We start from the raw sequence: 11,159 nt of genomic DNA on the forward strand, positions 1-11,159 counted from the left end.
TTATTTGACATTTTACTACAATTTTCAAATTCAAAATACTTATCAGCATATTTTGAGCTTGGCATTCATAAAAAACAAGTTGTAGACACTCAACAAATTGGAATCTTGTTTGCTTAGCTTCAGGCTTTTTGTAGATGAAATATTTAAGGCAGTGTTTATAAAGAATATTTTGCCTAATCCAGCATCTTCTATTTGTTTTCACAAATAATGTTTAACGTAGTAATTCCCCCACTTTGAGACAGTAAAGGCTATACCAGTTTCTGTTCTACTCCTAATGGGATTCTTGAAAAGAAATCAGGTGCCTCTTATGTTTCATCCCATGTCTCGACTTAATGATTCAACAACATGCTCATCGCAAGCATAATATGAGTACCGTACTTATGTAACATCTGTAACTTACTATAGTGGCTGTCCAATCAACATTGCTTTGTGCCAAGACAAAAGAACATCAGGACTGATAGCCTCAAAATGACAGATACATTTGAACTAAATTACAGTAATAAACCTTTTTAATGATATCCAAATTTATTAACCTGCACCTGGAACTTCACCGTGAACAAAACTTTCCTAACAGTTAAAAAAAAAAACACAACCAGTCTGTGATTTATGCTGCTTTCTTGCCTTTCTGGACGTAAATATTCTGAATATATGGATCAATGTATTTTTTTGTATCAATCGGATCTACAAAGAGAAGTTTAAAATGTGAATTTGATGACAATATGCCATTTCTCTTTCAGAAATACTCAGTTCTCTGCTGCTCCTGCCATTATGTGGATGATACCAGCAAAATTTGTGCTGTCGCAAAATGTCTTAATATGTCTGCTAGTGCTGTGCAAATAAAAAGGTTTATGTTGAGGATTATACTTTTACACGGTGATGCTGCTTGGTGCATGTATTTCTCTTTTACTCAGTTTTTTATGGCTGAGTTCAAGTCAAGAAAGAGCAGTAATCAGTGTCAAATTTTTGTGATAGTAAAGTATGGGTTTTGTTTAGGTATCTTGTTTGTCACAGTGTCCAGTGATCACAGAAGGTTCTCATTATGTTCACATAGCAAGAACAGAGATTGAAGGACTTCTTTTTTAGGTAAAACTGTGAATGTGTAACTGGAATACACAATGCAATCATAAAACTGAGGAAACGTTTTAAGCAGTGTTTGTAATAGTGGTGGTGAGATGAAGAAATTAGGAGGTGCTTTTTATTCTTCAAGCCAACTGTGCAGATGTTTACTACCTTAAGTATATATTGTTCTTTTTGCCATATCGCTCATTTCACAATGGCAGAATTGGTAGTTTTTTATTTGAAGGTTATAAATGTCAAGGACACTTTAGAGGAAGCACTTTGTACACATAAAGCATATATGTGATATTTAGAAATGGTATTTAGATTTTATATTTTTTGCTAAATCAAGTGTGTGATTTCTATGTTACTACAGAAAAGCATTACGTTTTCTGGTCAGCACAAAAATCAAACTTTGAGGAACCTTCAAAATGAATAAGCTTTGATTTTGTTATACAGAGTTTATGTTTATAAAAAAAGCGTATTTCACACTAACAGATTGCTAGATTGTTGTACTGTAATGGAGTATTTAATGTTTCATATAGAGTTTATAGGCGATTAAACCAGATAGAACATTTATAAAGTCATATTAAATATGTGTTGTGTGATATACTCATCTTTTTAACTTTATGTTCCTGTTTGTATCTCTGTGTGATTTCAGTTTTTCATGACCACAAAGAACTTTATGACAGGGGTGAATTATTTTTGCAATGATGCATGTTGGCCTGCAGCGTTGAAGGCTGACTTTTGTCACTCTCTCTAGCCTGGAAGTAATTTTGCTGGAGTCTTTTTTCGTCAGTTAATGTTTTTGAAGCTATCAGCACCATACCCTGTGCCGTTCAGTTTGTTAAGGAAAGTGCTTAATTCTCCACTTGACTTGAGGATTTACTTCAAGTCAAATGCTGATTTGAGTCAATCCTGTTTTTTAGTTTTTACAATATTCCATGGCTCCTGTCTGTCTTACTTCCTGTATGCCCTCTGCCATGTGTCATTCATCCCCCAGCAAACTGGAAACAAACGACAAATTAAAATAATAATGTAGTCTAAGTTGATAAACCGGTCGATACTGGCTTTATTAATTCTTATGACTCCGTTTTGTTGTCTTTTTTTTTACACCTGAGTTCTTTTTTTTCTTTTTGCATCCGAGAGCCAATGTTCTTGTGTAAAAACTGCTGCTTTCCCTAGGGCCAAGAAATGTATTGATCCTTGAGGATTTGTCTGTTTTGTTCTCTTTTTGGTGTTGTATGTGCGATCAATAAGTTCTCAATAAAATAAATATAACATCATCTTGTCCATTTTTTGGTAACCTTTAAAAATGGCTTGGGGGGGTTTATCTTAAATAAACACACTTTTCTTTGTAACTTTGAATTCTAATTTTATTATACTACTGCCATTGAAAGTGCAATTGTTTTTTTATTTATTGACTCTTCTACTTATTGTTCTAAGTAAATTGCCTTTTGCACTAGTCCCCAAAAGACTCTCTACACTTTACATGGCAGTTAGGGACTTTTAATATTTATACAAATAAAGGTCTGTGGGGCAGTAGTACATTGAAATGGCTCCCCAGTGTCCCCTAAACTTCCACTCCATCGAGATGAGTTTCTTGTGGAAATTTGATAAAAATTGTAAATTTAACAGTGAGTCAATCACTATATATGTTTGTGGCTGACTTAAAGTCTTCATTGTATATTCTAAAGGTTACTGCTGATTCAAAGTGATCAAAAGCTTGAACAACATACAGAAACGTCTTAGGGTAGCCTAAGTTTGCTATTTTGGATCAAAGCTGACATTTTGTGAACTCACTTGGGCCCGCTAAAAATTTAAACTCGGCCTCTTAAGAAAGTAATTTACATATTTGAAGGCAATGTTGATTAAAAGTTTTGTAGGCAATATTGATTAAAAGTTTTGTTGTTGACTTTGCACCAATCCCTAACAGTGGAGAAAAAAAACTTCCTCCAAACAGATATTCATTAAGTTTTCACTGGACGCTGCATAAACTGGATCCAAAGCAACTTGCAGAATTTTTTAAAAACAGTCCATTCTAGATTGTAGTCCTCACCAATCCTTTGCTGCCAAAGGGGAAGTTGATTTATGTTCATAATGCAAGATCAAATTTCACATGATCTTGAATTTTTGTTTGATTTATTGTTGTCACTGTGCACATGTAAAATGAGCTTAAAGCCAACTCCAAAAACAGTGCAAACAATGTAAGAAATATATACAAAAATGGCTGCTTTATAATAACAAGCCTTTACTGTATATAACTGAATGCCATTTTTAAACTTGTCTCACTTTTTTTACTTCCATGAATGACAAGTCCCGGTGTGTCAAAGACCTCAGTCATGACGCAGGCTTAAACACTGCCAAGGTACAAGGGCCATTTAAGCCACTTTTAAGTTTAAGTTAATTGTTGTACATAGCCCCTTCCTAAATAATGACTTAAGTAAAAAACAAATCCCTCCTTTTTTCTCCAAAAAATTACTTAGGCCATTATTTTAGAAAGGTGACGAAATATTAGCTAAGTTAACTGTAAATATATATATATATATATATATATATATATCATTATTTTTGGTCCTTTATTGACAGTTGAATCAATTTAGGACTCTTCAAATTATGTACTGTTACTTTCATAAAAGCGCACAAGCAGCATGCACTAAGATTCACACACAGTTTCAGAAAAGGGTTCTTCATGCAAATATGCCCTTTTGGAGTTCAAATCCAGTCCAGTTGATGTAGATTGTGCCTGAAGAATGTATTGCATGCGTACGATAACTGAAGGGTGGATGTTTGCACGCTCATAAGCCATACAGAGGACCTTCTATGTGAATTAGCTCACAAGTATGTGATTCTCTGTCTGCTGCTTCTGATGGGGTAACTAAGGGAGGAAAAACCGGTTGCAGAAGCAGTTGTGCACCGAGGGGAAAGCATATTGGACAATTAAGACAGAAGCTGTGTACTGCGCTTCTCTGTGTGGGGTTGATTGAATCAGAGAGGTGGCCACTCACAGCTCTTTGTCTCAGGACATTGCAGGTAATTGCCCATAAGTCACCGTTCCTCTGTACTGGATCTTCAGTCCAATTACGCCCACACAAGCTCTGCCTCATTTATTACCTCCGGTTGCTTGTTGACCTTTTTAGACATACAGCCCAACAGGCAGTCCAGCCACATAACACTGAACACAGGGTATTGCACTCACAGACAGATATCAATGCTTTAGTGATTGCATGGAACAAATTTGCTTAAGATGCTCATTCTATCTGGCATCATGATGGTTTTTACTCCATTAAAAAAAATAAAATAAAAATACTGACAATATATTTTAACCTAAATTGCTATTCTAGGAAGATGGTTTTCTGACTGAGTTCTCAAATTCATGAGGAGGTTTTACTAATATTCAGCCGTTATGTTGATCAAAAACAAACGTGTAAAGCTGCAACTGGTCATATTTGATACAGATTTGTTTCCATAAACCTGTAGCAGTTTTCTGAAATGATAAGGTGTTGCATCCGACACCACTGCAAGCAATGACCGTGAATATTCTTATTTTTTCCACATGAATTTTGACGTGACATGTTTGTGCAAGACAGAGGTGACCCTTGAAATGAAATAAAATGAGTCACTTTGGGTAATGACCTGAAATGATGAGGCTCTGTATAAACAGTAATTTTGTGTGTGGCTCATAATAACTGTGGTAGGATCAGGTCAGCAAATAGAACGAACAAGGTGGTTTTATGCTGAGCAGATGCTCAATGCCATCTGCTGATAAATTTGGGAAATGGCATCATTTCTTTTACACACATATCTCAAATATATTCTGGATAGAACAAAATCATTACATTAGTGAATAGAAAAGGAGGTAAAATGTTGGAGACAACAGTGCTGCAGTCAATCTGTTGTTATTGCAGAGCAGAACTACTGACAAAATCTCAAACTTTAAAAAATGCATTCAGTGCTTTGTTGAAGTATTCACACCCCTTGAACTTCTATGTATTTGTCACAACAAAGCCACACAATTTTATATTTTATGTTTTCAAATTACTTTTATGAGATCGTTTTTTGTTTTTTTGTACAAATTAGAATCTGAAAAGTGTGGCATGCATTCATAATCGGGCCCCCTTTCCTTGATGCCCCTAAATGAATGTAATGCTTTTTTTTTTTTTTTTTTTTTTTTACATATTCTTGAATATTGTCAAGAACAGGCTCTTCACAATATTCTTTATCAAGAACATAAACACAAATTACAAAAGTAAATTGACCATCTTTATTAAACTTTCTATAGTATCATGTCCAAAAACCCCAACACAATGCAACTCTCTGTGCTAGCATCAGGATTTCCTGGTGACTGTTATCTTCCCACAGAAACCGTCATTAAGCACATTTCATCACATCAATTCACTCTTGTTATCCCTTTCTCTCCATCCAAACAATATAGTTATTTTTTTAAGATATCTTGAATAAATGTTAGTCTGAAATATTTAAAATAAGGGATGTTAAAATCATGGATGTTATTAGTGAGAGCAAAACAGAAAGAAATTCATGGCAGTAACTGTTATCTTTTCAGAAGTGAGCAATAACAAAAATCTAAACAATAAGACTGCTTTGTAGCATTTGTTTTTCCAGAAATTAACTTGTGCTTTCTGTTAAAGCAACTCCACAATGTTGTTTTGTTTTCTTGTAATCTCTAAATTATCATTTTGTGCTTTTTTTTCTACTTGCAGATGTTTTCTTCTCTGAAATGTAAAAGGTTTATAATGTTCTTAAACTACCTCCTTCTCTCTCACCTGCCAAACATCAGACAGACGCCACTAGAGCATAGTTTACGCATCTGGTTTCATAACGGAAGGTGAGAACAACATGAAGGAGTCAGTTTATGGACATAATATCCCATTGACCACCTGAGAGAGAGGGGGAGGCAATCCATGGTAAAACAAGGCAAGTTAGTTGGAACAGCATACTTTTATCAAATGTGAAATCTACAAATTTGAATATTACAGCTGGACGCATTTCGTGTTCTGATCTTTTCCAGCATTTAAATCAAGGATTGACCTTCCCCCTCTCCCAGGGAAATACTTGTTGGTAATAAGAACACTCGGCCCTAGCATTGATAGCTGACATAAGTTCCAGCTTACAGCTGCTCTCATGCTCAGCTCCCAACGCCGGAGGGTCAGGCTCATTGGTCTGGCTGAGGCTGCTGTCATTCAGCAGAAGGCATGCGTCACTGTCAGGTCTCCCTGACATCGGCGGCTGCCTCGCTCGTGAGGCCCTGTCACTGTCAGGAGGCCAGCAGTCCCCCTTCACAGTGTCAGAGCCCGAGCGACTGTTCGCTTCCCGCCTCGCCAAACATCCTGCGTCAGTGTCAGCATCAGCTGGCTTTGGGAGCAGTTTCGTTTTCGGAGCCTGCGGTTCCCTGTCAGGTGAACTTTGACTTTCACTTTCCTTTTTCTGCCACTCAAGGCCTAACAGGGGCTGCTATGGCCTGCTGTAATAACTGCTCTGTGTCCACTGCTTGCTGTAACTGCAGTGAGTCAAAGCCATGCTGACCATGATCCTGCCTAACCCCCTGCTGACTTTGCTCCAAGTCAGAGCCAAAGCCATCACCATTGTGGTTACCATGGTGATGACCATGATGATCAGGGTGGTGCCTATGGTGATGATGACCATGCTGACCATGATGGCCATGACCGTGATGGCCATGACCATGATGGCCATGACCATGATGACCATGACCATGATGACCATGACCATGATGGCGACTGTGGTCAGGTTCTGTGTTGTCTCCTACAGCTGCGGGTGCATCTGCATCAGGCTGTGCATTTGGTGTTGCTCTGCATTCCTCTGGAGTCTCAGCAGTCTGCGAAAAAAATTAGAGAATGCAAAAAGGGTTTTACTTTTAATTTCCAGTACTCACAACATGTTCCAGTGAAGTCATTTCATCTCTTTTACCTCATGTGAGCAGGCGCCACACTTGCGATTGCAGTAGGCTTCTTTGATCGCACTCTCAATATGGCCATGTCCAATAACAGAATAAGGAAGGGAAATATGGTCAGTAAGACGGCCGCACCTAAGGTTACAAAGATAAAAAAAAATTTTAAAAAACATTGTGAGACAAGGGATAGTGTTTAACTCCAAACTCCTCCACTCTGTAAAATACATTTGAAGCACATAACAAACCTGTCATAGATGATGAAGTCGTCTTTCTTTCCATTCAGGGTCTGCCAAACATCAGGTTGTTGTTCACCCTGTTTGTACAGTGAGATCTTATCTGACAGCCTCTGAGCCAGTAGGGGGTGGAGTCGCTGGGCTTGCTCCCCCTGGTGGTTGATGACCATGTAAACCACGTCATTCAGTCCCTGAGCCTCCAATTTCTGGCGCAGACCATCAATTCTGTGTGGAAAATGCACAACGGAACGTAGAGTTGATTTATATTAGAAAGTAATATGTTTATTAAGAACGTAAGAAAGTTGTGTTTGAATATTCATTCCCTTGAATATTCACTTCTTGGACAAAGGATTATTTATTAATTTTTTTCAGAGGGGTGTAATTTTATTTCTTTAGTTAATATTTTATTTTATTTTATTTCAGAACTTTATTGAACCCCTTTTATCCAGAATTGTGCCTTCGAACACTAAATGAACATGTCTTCAAATAATGGTATGTATTAATGGAATCATCTACCTCTGGTTTGATAGGATTTGTAGTCTTACTGTTAGAAGTGTATTAAATAGGTTATACCTGCTACTTATTTTTGCGGCAGCCATGATAACCTACTGAACTGGCTGCTTGTACACCCGGCCAAACAGCGTCAGGGGGTGTTCTCCTAGTATTTCCATCTTAAAAGTGGATTTGTAAGCCTTTCCAGACTGACAGATCTCACTGACTTTGTTTCTTATCTGGTCTTGAGTTACTTTAGATCTGGTCACATGTTGCTTTTTGAGATCTTTCGACCTATACTTAATATAAGATAGGTTCTACTTAAGTGACTTCTTCATTATTGCTGACCTTCCACATAAATTAAATGTGGCAGCAGTCAGGATTTCAGTCTGAGTGTTTTTTTTTCCCGAGTTGTACTTCGCTGCTTACTTTGGTATTTTTTAATTAAAAGTGAAAGTAAATAGAGCATAACAAACTGGGGCTGATCCATACCTGGAGGCCTGCACCAAGCAAAACAGTCAGGTGGCTTGTAACAGGGCAACCACTGTTACTTGGCCTGCTGTGCCCTTCATCGGTTCCACCTCCCCGATCATCCATGTCGATGGGGGCTGACAGCGAGGCCCGCCGCCCTCACTCTCTGCACCGCCCCCATGGAGCAGGCAGAGCGTGAGGAGCAAGCTCAGGCGCACCCACATCCCTCTGGCGCCTCCTCCCTGCCCCAGTCTGAAAGTACAGAAGGCAGGAGGGGTGAAATTAAGGAAGTGAAAAACAAAATGAGAAGAAACAATTTTGTCAAACTCAGCAGAAAAAAGCTAGATGAATGCATATGAAATCAAAATTCATGTGGATAACAATTTTTCCCCCTTGAATTGAACCCCCTTCAATTGCATTAAAACGTTTAAAAGCACTGAAAGATTTCCTCAAAGTTTCACTTTACCTCTATGTTTATAGATGAAGTTTAAACTGAAACAAGGAGAAAAAAAATCTATCTCTAATGTCAAGTTTTCACTTCTTTTCTACGTACACGATCGTCTGAAAGTTATATCAGTGCAAAAATGACAAGATCTAAAAAACTAAATTATGTGCACTTAGCAAAACCTTTGCAATGTGAAATACATTCCTTATGTTAAGTTTGTTCTATTCATGCAGGATAAAGATCAAAGTTAACTCAAGCCAGAAGTTGTTTTTTTGGGAGGAATCGGCCACTTACCCTTTGTTTAAAGTAATGCTTTGCCTCTGCTGTGCTCTGCTTTCTCTGCAAGTCTTCGAACAAAAACATGCCTCCTCCTTTGCTCCCCCCCTTTTATACTCAGCCTGTTGTTTTTCCTCTGTAGATGGAGGACAAAGTTCAGTTCTCTCTGCTGATGTCAACACTTTTCTCTGGTTAAAAAAGTCACAGTGCATGAAATCCTCTAGTTAAGAGGAAACAGAGCATGAAAAATATTTTGCGGCAACTGAAAATTTTGAGGAAACAAATGTGTGTGCAGAAAAAACATTTTTGCTTGACTTGTTAATGTATTCTATATCAGCTCTAAAGAAAGAAAAAGGGATCAAATTGTATTTTTATTTTATTTTTTTTAAATGAATGTAAAATAAAATTTTGATTAAGACCTGAGGAATCATATATTAATTTCTTGCAGCAGTGGAGAAGTGAAAAGAACATTCTGGAGGCCGTCCAGAATGTTTCCAGATAAACACAAGTGGAAGGGGGTTTCGCAATATGCACAAGTTGCTTTGCTTTAGCTGTCACTGGAACAAATGCTTCACTTTAATTCACAGATGTAGCCTGTAAACAAAGTATACATTTATAGAATTGCACAGACTGCTAGATGTCTGTGAAGAACTCAACTGCACATTTTACTTATTGGAAAATTTGTTACGTAAGGCTTAATATGGAGGCTAATAAGAGAATATCAAGGCAATAAACTGATGCAAAGCAGTAATCTCATTGACACTGAAAGATAATATTATATAAAGTAGCTGTAAAGACTATCACTATGCAGTCAGGCAATTTCATCCCCCCACCTATGAAGGACACCCAACTGACAGTGGAAGTGAGAACACTGCTTGGAGATAAATGAAGACAAGAACAATTTAACAGCGTAATCTTAACTGAAAGCTTACAATAGTTTAGATTTAACTTTTTTCTGGAAACTTAAATAACTGAGTGGTCTGAAACATTAACCAATCCTAAGACACTGCAACTGGCTTAAAATCCAGTAGACATGACTCGGATGACTGAGAATTATACACAGAACCTTTCCAAAGCCAATGTTTACATGTTTTGAGGATCACTGAACTGGTCTAACACCAAACTGTGAAAAGGTTTCACTTAGCACAGTTAGTGAAACCTTAGCTCCAAATGAAGAACTAAATGGATCCCCTCACATATAATTTTTAATCAAGATAATTGGAGGGTCTGAAATTAATTGATTACAATCCATTTTATGTAGACAAAAACACCAATATTTTCAAACAAGTAATCTCATTGACACTATATATAATGTATATAGTGTCAATGAGTATATATATATATTTCAGCCTGCACACTGTTTCTTTTAATTCACTGCAATTTAATGATTAAGGAATGGAATAATTATAAAATTTGCTGAGTTTTGGCCCCTTATGTTTCTTTATGAGTGGATTTAGTGTGTGTGTAATGTTCTTATAGACCCATTGGCGCTTGTTAAGAATTGCATAAGATGCAAAGTAAAAAGTATTCTTTGAAAACAGAACTATGTGCGCTGTTACAGTGCGGTTTATATTTATAGTGATTTTATATTAAAATCGAGTGACTACAACATCCACCCACAATGCAAAGCCAGATTGATGTTACTCAGTGCAATTTGTAGGATTTAAGTAATGCTGTAGTGAAACTGTACAGAGTAGGTGAAAACTTGTTTTGCAAATGCGGTGCTGTTGTGACTAGTACCTATGAATGCAACTTGATCAGCTTAGAGACATGTGGCAACTTGACCTTGTGATTCAAGTACTATTGCTCAAAAAAGTTCATGATGTTAAAAGAACTCTGTATGTACCTTCCATATCAGGACCTTTGGTTCTGTAGGGTCAGATACAGGTAATCCAGTACTCAGCTGGCCTCAATATACTGTTAAGACGTCACTGTTGTGTGGAACTGAGTTGCAAACTGATTACATGTCCATCATAAAGATGTAAAACCTTTGATCTTCTAGATTCATAAAATCTTTACATTCTGAAAAGAATGTTTTTATGATCAGATCTCAAGCTAAACATTTTTTAAATTAAGCATTATGATGTGGTAAGTAATTTTATTTAAACTTAAATAAAATGTAAAGTGTGTAATCTTAAACCTGATGCAGTCTAATAAGCTTTCCATTAGACTCTAAGTTTTTGTGTGCACATAAGTGGGCTGAGTTTGAATACATAATTCTCATGAAGCCTAAAATAGTGTTTACACCCACATTAAT

General features: G+C 37.0%; 2 protein-coding genes across 2 annotated transcripts in view; one reads left to right on the forward strand and one right to left on the reverse strand.

Annotated features, from left to right (window-relative positions):
* ghra (growth hormone receptor a) overlaps nucleotides 1–2,342 on the forward strand; it is a 35,465-nt gene extending 33,123 nt beyond the window's left edge. Inside the window, exon 11 of the transcript XR_003597463.1 lies at nucleotides 738–2,342. The gene's annotated coding sequence lies outside the window, so the exon portion shown is untranslated. The remainder of the gene's footprint in view (nucleotides 1–737) is intronic.
* Nucleotides 2,343–5,297: 2,955 nt separating this feature from the next.
* selenop (selenoprotein P) lies at nucleotides 5,298–9,052 on the reverse strand. Its single transcript, XM_028032794.1, has 5 exons — nucleotides 8,921–9,052; nucleotides 8,203–8,433; nucleotides 7,231–7,443; nucleotides 7,003–7,120; nucleotides 5,298–6,910 (listed from the first exon to the last, which is right to left on the reverse strand). Exons 2-5 carry the CDS (start codon nucleotides 8,403–8,405, stop codon nucleotides 6,230–6,232), a joined length of 1,215 nt encoding a protein of 404 aa, XP_027888595.1. The 5' UTR covers nucleotides 8,406–8,433; nucleotides 8,921–9,052; the 3' UTR covers nucleotides 5,298–6,229.
* Between the last annotated feature and the right edge of the window lie 2,107 nt (nucleotides 9,053–11,159).

This window comes from Xiphophorus couchianus, chromosome 12 (genome assembly GCF_001444195.1).
Source record: "Xiphophorus couchianus chromosome 12, X_couchianus-1.0, whole genome shotgun sequence".
Classification (NCBI taxonomy): Eukaryota; Metazoa; Chordata; class Actinopteri; order Cyprinodontiformes; family Poeciliidae; genus Xiphophorus; species Xiphophorus couchianus.